Genomic DNA, 18060 nt, shown 5'->3' with positions numbered 1-18060 from the left:
CACTGTGATTGGTTGTTACCTGAGACCTGCGCAACACTGATGTCATCTTCAGTTGAAGGCAAGTGGCAAAATGGCCGCCCCCTGAGATGGATAGAAATGGCTGGATTTTACTGCTTAACTCATATTCTACTAACACAATAGAAAACAGAATAACATATTTAGACTATTGGGGCTGCATAGAACATCTTATTGTCAAAAATAAATAAATAAAATTAGGGGGTTGACTTCCTTTTTAATAGTCCATATTAGGGATGTTCAATACCAGACCGATACCAGTACAAGTACTCAACTCTTGGCTAGACACTGGCAATTTTATGTTCTTCTAATTTCTAGTTCCTGATCATAAAACGGCCACAAGAGGGTGCTGTCGCATGTACTGATACCGTGGCACAAGGCCCGGTATTGACGTGTACCGATACCTGGTATCGGTACTCACCTAGTCCGTATGTTCTAGCACCACAAAATTAATCCTTGCTGAATGAAATGTGCACTATATTCCCTGACTCAAAGAACGACAACATGAAGATTTATTCATTGTTCTTTTAATCAAGGTGTGGAAATGTTGAACAGAATATACTTAATTGTGTTTTTGGTAGTGGAATTATATTTTATGTTGTTGGAGTCAGGCCGAAACATCGTACGTCACAATTTGATAAAATTCATATATTTTTTTTTAAAAATAATCTCTTCTGTTGGTTAGTCCACACATGTGGGTGACATTTTTACAGATTAGTGACAAATCTAGTGCTGAAACTGGCTTGCTCACTTTAATGATATAATGTTAATGGTTGACACATTTTGGCCTCTCCTGAAAAGTGGCAGCATTATTCTGACCAAAAGTGTGTGTGTGACACATGGAGAGATATTATATGACAGACCAACCTCGTTTCACAGGCAGAAATGATGTTTGCCTCCTGGAAAGCTGTTGTGAAAGGTGCTTCTAATGAGTCACGTACTGTACCCGAGGGAATCATATTCTACTGTTCTCGCAGCTGCCTTCTCCTCACTTTCCTGTGAAGGAGAAGGTGTGAATTTGACATTTGTCACATTATGTCGAGTAGATGTGTGAAGCCACTGACAGCAGATGGCTGTATTTCATCATGAAGGTTTTTAATGCGTTTCAAGTCAGTCTTGTACATGCAACTCCCCAATCATTACTTAATAGACCGCTCTTACTATCATAGTGAATGAAAAGGCAATTTTGTAAACTCGGAGCAATAGTCCAAAATGTAGAAAGATCGACCCAAACCTGGTCGATTTGTTGATTAAGAGATGTGTCCAATGACTTAATTGTGTTAGCAGAGTATATCATTAATGCAGCCTTTAACTCATTCACTGCCTTTGACGGAAAAAGACGTCAAATGATGCAATGCATTTTTGCTGGGCTGGCAGTGAATGTGTTAAAAATAATAAATCGTTTATTGGTCTGATTTGGTCACCACCAATTTTATATTGGTAACTGTTACATGTCTGGATTCTTAATCTTTTTTTTTTTTTTTTTTATCCCTCAAAGAGAAGTTCAACTCACACTGCTGTATATTTATGTTGCACACTACCCAGCGAACCAGATCACGCAGACGTTCAGGCGTGCAAGGGGAGATGTCAGAATGAAGGCAGGCTTGCATCTATCCACAACCCCGTCGCCATTTTAAATTTTATCCGCAGTGGTACTTAGACCGTGACCTTCCACTTCCAACTATAGGCGTCAAGATTTTAACACAATCTATGTTAGCATTTAGCTTCTAACGATTTCTTCTCTCTTTGTCCTGCCATCCGCTCACAGATTATAGTGGGAGTGATCCTTCTCTATTACCTCTTGGGAATCAGTGCCTTGATAGGCGCAACTGTCATTGCTGTGCTAGCGCCCGTTCAGTATTTTGTTGCCACAAAGCTGTCACAGACACAGAAGAGCACTCTGGTGAGTATTACCATTGGCAGGCACTTTCTATTTTAGTAGTCACTCCATAGGGATGGGCAAGTCAGAAGGTCGCGAGTGCTGTGAAATCGCTGACATATACATGATATGGATTTAGTTGCACACTATCGTGCATTTGTCCGCTATTTGCAGTAGCTGAGCTGTGTATATTTCATTCATTCATTGACCCGAGTTCGAGCCTTGTATGTGTTTGAATTCGTTCTTCCAGGTCATTACACCCATTGCCTAACTGCTGTTTTTCACTCAGTCAACCAGCTGTTAGACAGACAGAACTCGACAAATAGTGTTAGTCAACACTGGTTTGCACATGTTTTCCCCAGGGAATAAAGTGATAAATTACCAAGTAATGAAGTGGATGTAATGATGGCAGTTAAGCATACATACTGTACATACAATGCTAACCAAAAGGTAGGGATATTTGGCTTGTAGTAAGATTGCAGGTTGAACCAAGAATGTACATTTATATTTACAAGTGTGTTTAATTTGACCTTTGAATTTACATGTGACAATTTTAGTGAATAATTTATGCTTGCCCTGGTCTAAAAGCAACTTAATCTCTTCTCTCTTTGTCCTCTCAGGAATACTCCAGCGAGCGTCTCAAGAAGACCAATGAATTGCTACGAGGCATCAAATTGCTTAAACTGTATGCATGGGAACGCATCTTCTGCGACAGTGTGGAGGAGACCAGGGGCAAGGAATTGACCAGCCTGCAGGCTTTTGCGCTTTACACTTCCATATCCAGTAAGATATCCTTCGTACTGTCATCTTTCAAATAGTAAAAAGAGTCTGAAAAATGAGCTGTTATGTTTATCTGCTGTGATTGGCTTTTGAATGATCCGCAGTAGTAATCAGTCAATATTTGATTTCAGTCCATAGCCGTGATAATGACATTCAGTCCCGTGTTTGTTTTAGTCTAATCTTCTAAAACAACAGCGGTTGCATCCTGCAAAAGCTCCAGTCGTGTGATACACATGCTGAATAATATCAGCTTTATGGCAGTAATGGAACAGCCGAGTGGTAGAATGTGAGAGTATCTGACTATCATCCATCCAAAACAGTTTGGAGAATGTGACTTCTTGGATGTACTTTTAATTACAAGCATATTTGAAAGAGAGGACCACACTGCAATACTTTTCAGTGGAGCCAATGTTGTTTGACCAGAAAAAAAAATCATTTGTGTCCCAATGTGCATTCACATACAGAAACAAAGCAAAACAAATTATATTCCCTTGATAAATGATAACCACGTGTCTGTTTCTCTCTGTTGTTTTCCAGTCTTCATGAATGCAGCGATTCCAATTGCAGCTGTGTTGACGGTGAGTGGGAAACGTCTGGTCATGTGTCTGCTTACATTGCGTGCGTGGAAGCACTGATATTCAAGTGCACCTTGCTGATACTCAGCCCATGTGAAGCAAAGAGTCCACTGACATTTGACAGTGACTGACTCAAAGGCTTAATGCCAAAAGCACTACTAAATAGCTCATAATCCTGCATATATTAATAGAAGACCTTCATAAGTATAGAGTAGTGACAAGTTAAATGAAGTCAGACCAGAAATAAGGGGATGACTTATTTTTTGGCTGCCGAAGCTTGTGAAGTAGGGGTGCAACGATGAACAAAATTCACGGTTCGGTTCCGATACATTAGTGTCATAAAGTCTTGCGTATTGTTCATTCAGTGAGCACCGAACCGTCACCCCCGTATCCAACTATTCAATGCAGATACACGTATTGTTGCACCCCTATTGTGAAGTGTGGCTTCTCTCAAAGATGTTAAATGGGGTTGAGGTCAGGGTTTTAAAGTTGTTCCACGCCAAACTGATCCAAGTCTGCATTAGGCACCTTTCTTTGTGCACTCTTTGTGGCACAAAATGAGGCTTTCCCAAGACTGTTCCCACAGAGTTGGAAGCAAATGTGTGTAATTAAGATATTTTCAGAAATAGCACAGCTGAGCTTGAGCGAAAAAAACTGGTGCATCTTGATTTTCCCTTATTGCACCTGATTTATATTGATTTCAACTTTACACCTGCTGGAACCATGTCTAGGTGTTGGCGCAGGTCGTCTAACACAGCCATGTGTGGTGGATGTCATCATATTTCATTTCTGAATATGACAGTAGCATGCAATGAATCCTCTGTGTCATTGTAGAAATCAATTCATTGAATGCATTAACGTTATCCTCTTTATTATATGTTTAAAATTATACCAGCGGCTACAGCAAAGTTTGGGGACGTAGGGTGGGCACACACCAGCACGAAACCTTTCTTCGGGGTGGAAGGTGGTCTTCAAGTGGTTACTACACAGATCTGTGATCACTCTAGGCAACTTTACGTCAGATCACAGGCCTATCGAACTATTGCACCACCCAACTAATGCGTTTTATGGGAATGAGAGGAGCTGCTTTAATTGGTGCAACAAGCTGGTTGTGGTCACGCACACAACGGCGCAAAACCACCTTTTTAACATCCGCCACATTGCACCTGCTTGCACGTGTCTGCAAAAATACCAACACAAGGTTTAACCCTAACCTGCCACTGCAGAGAGTTAGACTGCAATTTGCTCTGTTTTTGTGCTGTGTGCCTTTGTGTTTGTTTTAAATCTGCATTTAGCAATTCAGCAATAAAATAATTGCTCTGTTCAGAGATGGCAACTGTCGAATTTTTTTCTTAATCGTTCTTCACTTTCTGCTATTCTGCAGACGTTTGTTGTTCACGTGCACATCTCGGAGGACGCTGACCTGTCTCCAGCTGTGGCCTTCGCCTCCCTCTCCCTCTTTCACATCCTGGTCACGCCTCTCTTTCTGCTCTCCAGTGTCGTGCGCTCCACCGTCAAAGCGCTTGTCAGGTAAGGAAGTGAGAAAGAAATACTGCCAAGATGGGGTTTTTTGGGGGGAGAAAATAGACTCAGCAACACCCTGAGAGCAGCAAGATATGCTGTGTTGTTTTGATGGAGCCAAAGTGTGAAAAAAAGCAACTATTTGAAAGAGCACATGTCAAAATGTCAGCTAAAGTGGAGGATTTGTGAATAAGTACGGATGAGAAATCGAGTTGTATCTACAAAGATGTGTTGTAATTAATTACCAAGCTGTCTTTGCCCCATTACATGACTCTTCTTGTCATAAAGCAAACAGTGTGACTACGGTTTTACTCTTTGGAAAGAATATTCCTTTAATTGTTCATAAACAATATATTACTATTTGACAATAGCAAATACAGTAAAGTGATTGCTACTAAACAATGATTGCATCATTTGGAACTTGTTCCCCAAATAGATCATGATGTGATTAAGCAAAGGCTGTGCAGGCAATGAGGTCATGTGCAGTAGCTAATAAATAATATCCCCACTAAATCCCTTCAAAAATGTAAATATTACATTATTACTAGACATCTAATACTTTGTAATTAATTTAAATTTTATGCACATTCATTGTGTTATTTTCTTTTCTTTTTTTCTTCCCTTTGGTCTGGAGGTTGACTATAGTCATTTGAAAAATCTATTTTGGGAGCAAGTGAACTGACACACTTTATGAGACATCAGCGATATGGAATGTATCTCAGTGAAGTTACTGCTGACATACTTTCATTTCTCAAACACTGTATCTTCAGTCATTAGATGATTCTAATGATGGAATGTGTGTCAATGCAACATGATGTCATGAGAATTTAAGGAGGAATCTGTTTGAAAAGTTAACATTCAAATCTGACCTGTTTTGCTGTACAGTATTGCTGCCATTCAATATGAATGCACAATACAACAAAGAAGATATAATTCTACACAAGTCCTATGGCGACATGTGCTGCTACAAACACAGTATTTAGTTTGTCCATATTATGGTTACAATGTCAAATGATTGTTTTAAAGGAGTTGAGGAACATTGTTCTCACAACATGCATACATTTTGAAAAACCTTTACTGTATGTACACCCAAAAATAACACGTATTAGGTAGATTACGAAAGTGAAACTGTCTTTTCAGAAATGAGATTAAAGTTAGAGGTTAAATACTTTTAATGTATATATTTTTTTAATAATGTAACATAAAAGATAGTTACAGCGACCCAATGTAGAAATTTCCACATAGCTGAGAAGAAAACATTCTGACATTGCCATTGTGTCTCTCTATACACCTACATATTACATATTAACACTTTAACACAGGAAAAAGACATTTATTAAAAAAAAAAAAAAAGTGAAATTGTCTACATGAAAACAGGCTCATTGGTGTCATTTAATTCAAGGTGAGCTGAAATATATTTTTTTAAGCCTACATTTTTTTGGGAGAGAGAGAAATAGAGGTCTACAATAGAATGTGCAATGAAAAAAAAAAAAAAAGAACACTGCCACGTTGTCTTTACCTTTATAGTTGAAGTTTCATGAGAAGTGACTCAACATTCGTTTGCTCTCTTTATGACCTGCAGTGTGCAAAAGCTCAGTGAGTTTTTCTCAAGTGATGAGATTGGAGATGAGCTGGAGCCAAGAACAACTTTGACCTCAGGCTCCAACAATCATAACCAAAATAAGTACCAGGCTTTGGTAAGTGCATCTAATTCACGTTATTAAATATACCGGTATAGAGTGCGTCCCTTGTGATAATTCCAAAAGCATGTTTGTTTCATTAATAAATTGTGAACAGGTGAAAATGTGTGACCAACTGTATGTGCTCGCAACTCTGCTAACCCTAACCATAACCCTCACCAGTTTAGGCTCACCTAATAAGATGATAAGGACAAGCACGATAGAAAATAGATTGATGGATCAAAGTTAAAAAAAAAAAATAATCAATTAGACCAAATTATAATTTATTTTTTTTAGATTATAATAAGGGCTGAACAATTAACTGAATTTAAATTGGCATCACAAATGTAGAAGAATGTAATTTTCAAAGGTTGCAATAAAATAATTAAAAAAATGCTTTATTTTGGTCAGTCGGATAGGATTTATTTATATGTATATTTTATTTATACAGTGTCATGATAAGTTAGTGCTTCAGAACGGCATTCTACATGTTTAAAAAAAATAAATCTTTGATGAAACATATTAAGTTCAAGTGGTAAAGCCACAGATTTGTTTGCATTTATGTTGTAATCTGACGGATGACTTACTGACTAATGTTTATGTCACACTTGTCTGCGAGAATTTTGTGAAATTGTCATAATGAACAGTGAACACTAAATACTGAAAAGACTGCAAATCAAAGTGTTTATTAAATAAGTAGCTTTAATTGAATTTTATAAAATAAATAGCTTTAATTGAAGTAGATAAAGTGTATTTCAAAATAATTTATAGTTCATTTGGTTTTATTTTAGTATAGGCCTAACCTATAAAACCAAACCATTTATGTAGTGTAAATCTGATATTGTGTATTGTAATACAGATTAATTAATTGCTCGTTTGTTTAAAAAAATGCAGGAGCTTGGAAAAATAATTGCATATTAAATTGCAATTGAAATAGCTGGTTAAAAAAATATATATCAATGCCATCCATTATTGGTCTAAATAAGGGGTGTCAAACATATGGCCCGTGGGCCGGATCAGGCCCACAAAGGGGTTTAATCCGGCCCACGAGACAACTTTGTAAAGTAAAAAAAAATAAAATAAATTGTAATGTCAGACCAATTAATCAGCCGGCCACAATCAAATATATAAATTTGTAATTTCACAAACAGTCCTCAGATGAGTAAAGTAACTTGTTCACGGAATCGCCCTGTGAGTCATTATTTTACACACAACTTAAAGTTATGGTTTGTTTAAAAAAAATGTATATATTTTTTTTAAATCATAGACCAACATAAACGTGTTAAATACGACACAAATTCAATTACTGTTAACATCCTTATAACTTCATTAACTGTGCCACACAATGCATTCTGGGAATTATATAGATGCAAAACTCGTAGATTTAACACGTCCGCAACTCATACAGGCAAAGTGTTGCCGTGTTTCATTTGCATTTGTGTTATTATTTTTAAACAATAGATTACAGTTAAGCTCCGTAATTTAGGGCTGGCCCAAAAATCGTAAAAATTTGCTTGTAATTGACGGCAATTGTTTTTAAGTTATATAACATTATTTTACTGATTCGGATCACTTAGTAATATATTTTCCTCCATGCGGCCCCTGAGCTAGTATGAGTTTGACACCCCTGTTCTAAATTGTTCATCCCTAATTACAATGCATTTCCCCCCAAATTCTGTTCAAATCTCACCATGTATTTGCTTCATGATGGTCAAGTGGTAAGTAGCTCCCCTATTGGTGGATTCAAGTCAGCTTCCTATCTTTTCATCCAAGCCATACCAATGAAACTCTCCTGTTGTCATACTGTGCAAACCTTCCTTACCCTGTCTGTCTGAATTCCTGCAGCCCTTGAAAGTGGTGAACAGGAAGCGTCCCCCAAGAGACGACTGGAACAACTACAGATCACACGGGGACCATGAGGGTGACGGGCCCTCCCCGGTTGTGGATGAAGATGTTTGTATCAAGGTGAGACGGAATGAAATAGAAGGCAATCTGTTTATTTCCTGCCATCTCTGGGGATTGTATTGATTGGCCTGCTCATTTAATTCTCCATCCATCCTTCCATGGATCACAGTGATTGCGACAGCTCACTCTGCTTGCAGAGGAAGTTAAGCGGCATTCAGTCATGCACGTCTTGTTGCACAATTACAGCTGACTGCTATTCATCATTCTTAATGTCCGGTCTACAACTGCATGTCTGGAAGAAACTCACAGAAAACGGAAAATTTGCTCCATGTTGTACCGCTTTTAAATAAAGACTGAAGACCTTTCCATATACTGCTGCCATTAAATAGAAGCTTACTCTGCACTGTAACTTTTTTTTCTCCTCTCTTATCTAATCTTTTTAATTTTGATTTCCTTTCATGTGCTTTCATGTGCATGTATGTGCTTTCGTCAGATATGCAGCGGTTATTTCACGTGGACGGACGGACCACCGACACTGGCCAATGTGGACATTGTGGTTCCCTTCGGTATGCATCGAGAGGTTTGACTGTTCACAAGCCTCCTGTCTTGTTATTATCTGTCTTCATCGTTGTCTATTTCAGGCAAGCTGACCATGATTGTGGGTCAAGTGGGTAGCGGCAAATCCTCCCTGTTGTTGGCGGCGCTGGGCGAGATGCAGCGCGTATCAGGAACTGTCACCTGGAACAGGTCAGTTACAGGTTTGGTCGTTGTCAGTGCATTCTGATCACGTTTTACAGTGGGGATCATACTTTTTTTTTTTTTTTTTTTTTTTTTTTTTAATTGATTCACTGAATAAGGAAAATTGTCAGACTTTATCTGTTAGAATTACTGTGAATGCAGTGGGGATCATACTTTTCCTTTTAATTGATTCACTGAAAAAGGGAAATTGTCAGACTTTATTTGTTAGAATAAGGATGCTAGCCTTTGTTAGCTTGAACAGACAGCATGCTAACATGTCGTCACCTACCCAATATAGCAACTCTATGACTTAACATTGGTCAAAAAAGTGTCCCCTACTTGATCAGCATAACATAACATCCCTAGCAAAGCATATATATATATATATATATATATATATATATATATATATATATATATATATATATATATATATATATATGCGTGCGTGTGTGTGTGTGTGTGTGCGTGTACAGGACTGTCTCAGAAAATTAGAATATTGTGTTTGAACATGTTTGAACAGCATTAAAATAAAATATTAAGGCTTAATGTTCCGTTCATATAACATTCTTCCATGCTCAAGGTGTGAATCCTAACCCGAAGTCAGACGTTTTGTTGAATATTTTTCCATTAAAAATGGAAGTTTAAAAATCGATTCACACACACACACAAAAAAAAAAAAAAAAAAAAAAAGGCAATGATGATAAGACGTTGAATCGGTAAGACTACCGAATGAACAATTCTGAGCTCTTTAAAAAAAAAAAAAAAAAAAAAAAAAATCGATTTTTTTTTATTGAATCGATTCGAGAATCGCGTGATGTAGTATCGCGATATATCGCCGAATCGATTTTTTTAAACGCCCCTAGTGCCTACCTCGGCATGCAGTGAAGCAAGGCCGTGACACTGAACTCGCTGCTGCTGTAATTAACTGCACAGCAATGACTCAATACTCTATTCAACAGTTTCACCTGGGTGACCACGGGTCTTTTTGGACAATGCACATACATGGATATTCACAAAAACGCATACTTTTTCTGTGCATGTTGGTTCTTCTTCTTCTTCTTAATTTTTTAAAATTATTATTATTATCTTTATTATTATTATTATTATTATTATGTTATGTTATGTTATTTTTGTAGTATGAGTAGAGCGAGCTGAGTATGGCTTGTGGCATTCTAAATGTGGGACATTTCATACTTGATTTAACATTGGACCATGTGCGGACTTCATTTTGTTTGACTGAAAGCACAGACATGAAAGATTCATTCATTCATTCATTCATTCATTCATTCATTCATTCATTCATTCATTCATTCATTCACATATATTCTTTCATGCTTTGTGTAATCTCCAGGAGTGATGATTTTATCCAGTTTCTGCATTGGTAGACACATCATATGAACAAGATTTTGTATTTTTTTTTATGAAAATGCTGTCCTTTCTGATAAAATGTAATAATTTGACTTAATTATAGCGACCCATTAATTTTCAAATGTAGTGTTTAATAAACCAGTGGAAAAAAAATTCTAAAACAAATTTATTTCTTATTAATTGTGTAAATGTTTAAAGCATTCATACATATGCTCCTCTTATTTTTTTTCCACCCATTATTTTGACTAGGGATGTTCAATACCACTTTTTTTCAGACCGATACCGATACTCAAATCTTGAAGTCACCGATACCAATACAACTACTACATAAAATATCCGCACATAAATGACAGATCATTTTAAAGAAAGACCTATATATTCCAATATATTATTTTTCCTTAAAAAAATAATTTAAATGAAATTACTGGGAATTTTTTATTCCTCTAATACTGGTATCAGCCACCGTCACAAGTACCGATACCTAAGTAGTGCCCATCCCTAAGTTCCAGTTATTTTTTTCCATTACAAAAATGGCATTTTTCCCAAAATTCAACATTTTTTACAAAAAATAAAATAAATAAAAAATCCCCATTCATTCCCAACGGGACATTAAACATAATACATTCACATTGTTCCCATTTGAAATTCAAAACATTCCACTTTTTTAATTCACTTTAGGAACAGTTTTCCATTTTCCAAAAATTCTCATTGACCAGAAATTCTACATTTTCACCTCTAAAATTCCCGCAAAAAAAAATTTCTGTTTTCCTTTCCAATGACACGTTCAACAAAACAGATTCACATCATCGTTCCCATTTGAAATTAGAAACATTCATCATTTCATTCACTTCGGTAATGATTTTCAACGTGCATTAAAAGCCCATGTCCCACAAAAAAAAAAAAAAAAATCCCCCATTCATTGGCTACCATTCCACATGCATCCCTAGTATTTTCATTCAGCATTTCAGCATTCACACGCATTCTAAAATTTTGTATTACACAATTTCTTTAGAAATCGCAAATGTCCACCTGGTCCTGATGTCAAGATGAAGATAATCACATGTACATTTGGGTATAAGTATCCTCCAAGCACCATCAGGTGATGACCACTTAGCTTAGCACCTAGCACCTTAACACTTCCACTTACAAAACCAGTGAGATATTTGACACGCTCATTACACAAGTATGACTATTTTTGGTCATTCCCAAGCAAAGCATAAAATGGCCCTCTTTCAACAGTAAGTGTGTAGTTATTTTTTAGATCCATTTATTAGAGAGCCCTTAAAATCGACTGCATTCAAGATTAAAAATGTCGGTTCACATGTTCTCATATGTCTGCACACCCACCAGCTAATATTAATGGTTACAGTTAATGCTCTTTTGTGCAATGTTTCCTTGATTGGTTGACGACACGTGTGGTAAAATCAGAACATAAACCTTTTTCTCTCAATTCTAATCATGTTTTCCAGTCTAATGTCCTTCAATGGCGAATGGGGACATTTATACCTTTGCAAATCAGGACTAGAAGTTTTGTGCAATTTCTTATAAATGATTTCAATCCTGTTAGAATGACTCTACTGGAAATTCCCTCCATCGTGTTTATTCATTTGTAAGTATGCGTGTGAGTTACACGTCACTGGTTCTTAAATGGCCAGCAATATTGAACTTCCTCACAGGTGTAGTGGCTGCCATTTCACAGCTGTCATAAATCATCAAGCAAGCGCTATCGGGCAGCTGTGACCGGTCACCTTCTCTGGGCAAGTGGCAAATGCTGTGCCCTAAAAATACATGCAAGCTTCAACGGAGCCCGTGCAAAGCCTTAAACAACCCACCAAGCATTTCTTATGGACTCTCAATGAGCTTGTGTGTGTTACCGTGGTGACACACTTTCCATTAGGGGTGTTAAAAAAAATCGATTCAGCAATATATCGCGATACTACATCACGCAATTCTTGAATCGATTCAATAGGCAGCCGAATCGATTTTTTTAACATCCTTTTTTGATGGAAAAATATTCAACAAAACGTCTAACTTTCACACATTAAGCATGGAAGAATGTTATATTAATAGAACATTAAGCCTTAATATTTCATTTCAATGCGTTACAACCTGTTTGTTAAATACAGTGGATCACTGACTGAAGTTTCAGATCAATAAATAATACATTTTCATACAAATCTTACAGTGTGCATGTGCAAGTTTACTGAATGGTATTTTCTAAATTTGAGAAAAAGTCGCAACAATCGACTTGTAAATTCATATTGGGATTAATTGGTATCGAATCGAATCGTGACCTATGAATCGTGATACGGATCGAATCGTCAGGTACTAGGCAATTCACACCCCTACTTTCCATTATATTGCGTTTTCTTTGACAATATTTCCTCTGATTTGATTTGCAGCCTGTCCAATTTGGATTCAGAGGGTGATGAAAGGTGAGTGCTGGGAGGAGACATCGCAAAATGTAAATATGTCGAAAACTTGTTTTTCCTCTTAATCACTCTTGGACAATATGGCCTGCACATGGAACAACAGTGTTTGACAGCAGGTGTCTGTCTCAATTCTGTAGACCCCAATGCAGCGTGACAGTCTTTGCTCCATAAGTCTATTTATGGATTTTGGGTGTGCACAATTCTTCTGACACACAAATGGTCATGATTTCACCACTTTAATGTTTACAATTATCACACAAATGTATCCATCAGACAAAGACAACCCAAGTAAACATAAAATTCAGTTTTTAAATGGTGATTTTATTGTTTTTAATCATAGGGTTACTAGACTGATTTTGCCATTTTCAGCAGTAAGAAGCTCTTATAATTAATTTGATAACTTAATATTAATGAATACCTTTAAATACACATTTTGCCACTTGCTGTCAATTGAAAATGACATCACATGTGCTCAGGGCTCACGTAACGACTAATCATGGCTCATTTTGCGAACATCACATAAACAAACCCAGAAAAAGGTGAGCTGTGATTGGCCGTTACCGGAGGTCTGAGCATCTGTGATGTCATTTTCAGCCAACAGCAAGTGGCAAAATGTGTTTTTAAAGCTATTAATTGTACATGAAAAATAATGAAGAATAATTATAGAAAAAATATTAACTCTTCATTGCTCAAAATGGTGAAATCGAGGATTCCTTTTGGGCGGGGTTGGGGGGGTGGGGGGGTTAATGATGCACATTATATATTTATTCAAGACAATACCGATAAATTGCTGCAGTGCTGCGATTTATCCTAACCAAATATGTCAACACTATTATAACGAAAATCACCTGTGCAGTGTTGCCTTCAACCAAAATTAAGTATGTTATCCATTATTTATTACAATAGAGCCATTTGCAGATTTTTACCCATTGGCAAAAATAGAGTCTGAACACCTCTATTACATTTTCATGATACCGAATAGTCCAAGGCGTATTCATGTATCATAGATATATTTTGGTGTAAGTTTACATAGATTTTGAGATCTACAGGATATGTTTCTCATGTAGTCGTTTTTAAGACCAACCAATAATGGAGATATCATAAAAGCATGTATCAAACATGTTTTTTGTTCGGCAATACAGGACTAATGTACTTTATGACATTAAGAATAATTCTGATCTGTGTTTGTATTCTCTGCAGTCCCACCGATAGAGACACAGCTGGTGATGGTGATATCAGGTGAGCTCTTGAAACACACAATGTCATTTGCAAGGCGGTCTCCGCGGAGACCCATCATCATTATCAGCACAGTCAAACAACCATTTTGCAGTGCTTATCTCAAATTTTAATAGATCTCTCTGAGCTGCACATTCACTTGACAAACACATCCTTAACCATCACTGGGTGACCCTTTAAACGACTTCAGTTCTTTTCATGTGTAATAATCACCTTTTACAGCCAAGCAGTCCCCACAGATGAAAACCTTTCTAGCTTTACCATGACTTTTGTGTTTGTGTGTGCGTTTGACACCTTTGGCAGGAAGAGATGCGCAGTGGCCTACGCTTCCCAGAAGCCATGGCTGTTGAACGCCACCGTCGTCGAGAACATCACTTTTGAGATGCCAATGATCAAAACAAGGTAAGTTGGGAAAATTGACTTTGAGTGTGGATGTGATTGTTTGAAGCGCCACTGCACACTCAATCATCAAAACAACCAAACAAACAAACAAAAAATAACATTTGGCTGTTTTTAAATACTGGGCTCTCCTTACAGGTGTCAAGTAACTTTTGAGCCAATTAACTTTGCATTTATGAACAACACAAAAGTGAAATAAATATACACCAGCATGTGTACACCCTGCTCTAATAGTCTAATAGTGATCTCACTGGCCAAATTTGACTAATTTGTCTTTCTAGGCATTTCCAACACAAAATCGAAACTGTATTCAGATTGCGCCGTTTAGTTAGACTCGAAATGATTAATGACGTAACTGTGAGCTGGCGTTGTTCCACTTAACCCGCAGTTCTTGGCAGCGCTCATTCGGTGACAATTTTCCTCCAATAAATGGAGATTTTAGGTTGCTGTCAACAATGGTATTGTGTGAAGTGAAAGGTTGTGCTCTCCATGAGGCCACAGTGTTTATTGGATGTTTTGATTGATCAAGTCTCCTTTAATCAGTACACAAGATTATAAAACTGCTCATTATTGTCACAGTGCTGTGTTAATATTCACAAGCTAACGCTTTTGGGCCTGCATGTTAAACAACTAACATTAATTATCAGTCTTGGTCGTGGCCTTTTCGAAAGGCCACATGCGTTAATCTCTGATAATGACTTGCCTGGCTTGGATTTAATGGGCCATTTTCTGAAGCTGCTTCTAATGGACTCTTATGCGTGGTTGCTGGAGTGATTTTTGTTGGCATAGATTAACCCCAATTTGTATTTGCTCACCAACCACCTCTTGTCTTTCACACTGTTTCAAAGTCAATCATTTATTTCCTGCAACATCCATGTAGAGTCCAGCAGTTAGTAAATTGCTTAACGGAGAAGTCAACCCAAACAAATGTTTTGGCAATAATATGTTCTATGCAGCCCCACTAGTCTAAATATGGTATCCTGGTTGATATATTGTGTTAGTAAAATATGAGTAAAGCAGCAAAATCCAGCCATTTTTATCCATCTCAGGGGGCGGCCATTTTACCACTTCCTGTCGACTGAAGATGACATCACAGTTGATCAGGCAACGACCAATCACAGCTCACTTGTCATTTTCAGTCAACAGCAAGTGGCAAAATAGCCGCCCCCTGAGATGGATAAAAATGGCAGGATTTTGCTTCATAACTCATATTCCACAAATGTAATATTAATCAGAATGGCATGTTTAGACTAGTGAGGTCGCATATAACATATGATTGTCAAGAAATGTTTAAGGTTGACTTCCACATTAATATTTTTCATTCCCCCCCACCTGGTGTTGAATCCAAACTATTACCTTGAGTTTCTAGTCGGTAATTGATGCATCACTGTCGACCATATTGGACAGCAGAGGAAATAGCAGAGCTACTGTTTCATTTCGGGTGATATGTTGGTACCTGTCTCCGGTTCGAGTCCTGGCTCGGACCTTCCTGGGTGGAGTTTGCATGTTCTCCCCGTGCCCGCGTGGGTCTTCTCCGGGTACTCCGGTCTCCTCCCACATTCCAAAGACATGCATGGCAGGTTAATTGGGTGCTCCGAATTGTCCCTAGGTGTGTGTGTGAGTGTGGATGGTTGTTCGTCTCTGTGTGCCCTGTGATTGGTTGGCAACCAGTCCAGGGTGTCCCCCGCCTACTGCCCAGAGCCAGCTGAGATAGGCGCCAGCAGCCCCCGCGACCCTTGTGAGGAATAAGCGGTCAAGAAAATGGATGGATGGATGGATGTTGGTACCTCATTTTGGTGCTTTTCAGCATTTTATTTGTGTTGGTGTCCACTAGATACAAAGCTGTCATCGATGCCTGCTCTCTTCAGCCTGACATTGACATCCTTCCACAGGGGGACCTGACAGAAATCGGGGAGAGGGTGAGTCACACGAACAAGAATTCATTTGGATTCCTCAACACAGTAAATTTTGAAGAGTGCATTTTGCTCTAAAAAGAGCCTATTTGATCCCACTCTAAACAAAGTAAAATTAACACTTGTAAGAGAGTAAAATATTCAGAGTAGTATTTCTACTGTGTACAAAACCCTAGTAGTTTTTTTTTTCGACCTTCACGTCGTGGGCGTCTCCCTTCAACTTGGGAGACGCCCACTCTACCACCTGACATATGCCACGCCTACTATTTGCTAATATCTAAAAGGAGAACAAAAACATTATTTTTCGTACCTCCAAGAGACCAAAATCATCAGTTTGAAGATTACAGCTGACACGAGCAATACACTAACGCACAGTAGGAGTTGGCTGTTTCCCAACCTGAAGTTGTGGGTTTGATCCTCAACCCTTGAGTAACTTTACTTTTTTTTATTATCCATCCATCCATCCATCCATTTTCTTGACTGCTTACTCCTCATAAGGGTTGCGGGGGATGCTGGAGCCTATCCCAGCTGGCTTCGGGCAGTAGGCGGGGTACACCCTGAACTGGTTGCCAGCCAATTGCAGGGCATACATAGACAAACAACCATCCACGCTCACAATTACACCTGGGGATAATTCAAAGCATTCAATTAAACTGTCATACATGTCTTTGGAATGTGGGAGGAGACCGGAGTACCCGGAGAAGACCCACATGGGCATGGAGAGAACATGCAAACTCCACCCAGGAAGGCCGGAGCCTGGACTCGAGCCTGCGTCCTCAGAACTTGGGAGGCGGACGTGCTAACCACTCATCTACGGTGATGCCCCCTTTTTTTTTTTTTTTTTTTTTTAAATAATTATTATTAATATAAACTAGTCAGTCAAAATCTCTCCTTGTAAAATTTACATAGAATTTCTGACTGAAACTTTTTTTAATTGTTTATTCATTCGATAGTCCAATTCTCTTGCACAGTAAAAAATACTTTGAGTAAAACTTACTCTGAATATTTTACACTTTTTAGAGTGGGACCAAATAGACTCTTTTTAGAGTAAAATGTTCTCTGCAAAATTTACTGTGTATCGGCATTTTTATGGCCTCACCCGGTCATCGCTCATCTTGCTGGAGCTCGCTGCATCGCACGGCAGCAACATTTGTCATCATTACTGCACTGTTACGATGTCATGCTGGCGTGTGCAGGGAGTTGGATCGTTGGCCGCTCGTGTTGTGTTTCTTCATGCAGGGTATACAACGGTCTTACCCAAGAGGCTGTACACATTCATGCATTTAATGATGTTATGTTATTTGTTCCTGTCCGTGACTGAATTTGGTACCATCTCATCTCTCATTCAGCTTGTTGCCCTTCGTTGCAGGGCATCATCCTCTCGGGAGGGCAGAAGCAGCGCATCAGTGTGGCCAGAGCCTTGTATCAGCAGACCAATGTTGTCTTTCTGGTGAGTCAATTACTAACGCAATAAACTGAATGACACCCCTCAGAGCAGCAGATCATCAAAGAAAGAAAACTTTTTGGAAACTGATACACTATTTATTTGATAAGCTCCAGGTAGCAAAACTTTTCTGTTAAACTGACCCGAAGTCAGACAATTTCCAAGAAAAGCCT

At 38.2% G+C, this 18060-nt stretch overlaps 1 protein-coding gene across 6 annotated transcripts in view; it reads left to right on the top strand.

The window, feature by feature from the left end:
- abcc8 (ATP-binding cassette, sub-family C (CFTR/MRP), member 8) overlaps positions 1-18060 on the top strand; it is a 54280-nt gene that overhangs the window by 19397 nt on the left and 16823 nt on the right. For all 6 annotated transcript variants that reach the window (XM_077516039.1, XM_077516035.1, XM_077516038.1 and 3 more), the window contains 13 exons: positions 1784-1918; positions 2515-2677; positions 3212-3252; positions 4634-4779; positions 6353-6467; positions 8295-8414; positions 8848-8920; positions 8996-9101; positions 12866-12898; positions 14096-14134; positions 14435-14533; positions 16365-16449; positions 17813-17893. In XM_077516039.1, the coding sequence (XP_077372165.1) occupies positions 1784-1918; positions 2515-2677; positions 3212-3252; positions 4634-4779; positions 6353-6467; positions 8295-8414; positions 8848-8920; positions 8996-9101; positions 12866-12898; positions 14096-14134; positions 14435-14533; positions 16365-16449; positions 17813-17893 (1236 nt within the window). The remainder of the gene's footprint in view (positions 1-1783; positions 1919-2514; positions 2678-3211; positions 3253-4633; positions 4780-6352; positions 6468-8294; positions 8415-8847; positions 8921-8995; positions 9102-12865; positions 12899-14095; positions 14135-14434; positions 14534-16364; positions 16450-17812; positions 17894-18060) is intronic.

This window comes from Festucalex cinctus, chromosome 3, assembly GCF_051991245.1.
Source record: "Festucalex cinctus isolate MCC-2025b chromosome 3, RoL_Fcin_1.0, whole genome shotgun sequence".
Lineage (NCBI taxonomy): Eukaryota > Metazoa > Chordata > Actinopteri > Syngnathiformes > Syngnathidae > Festucalex > Festucalex cinctus.
Note: the sequence above shows the minus strand (reverse complement) of the source record. Positions and strands in the feature narration are given on the sequence as shown.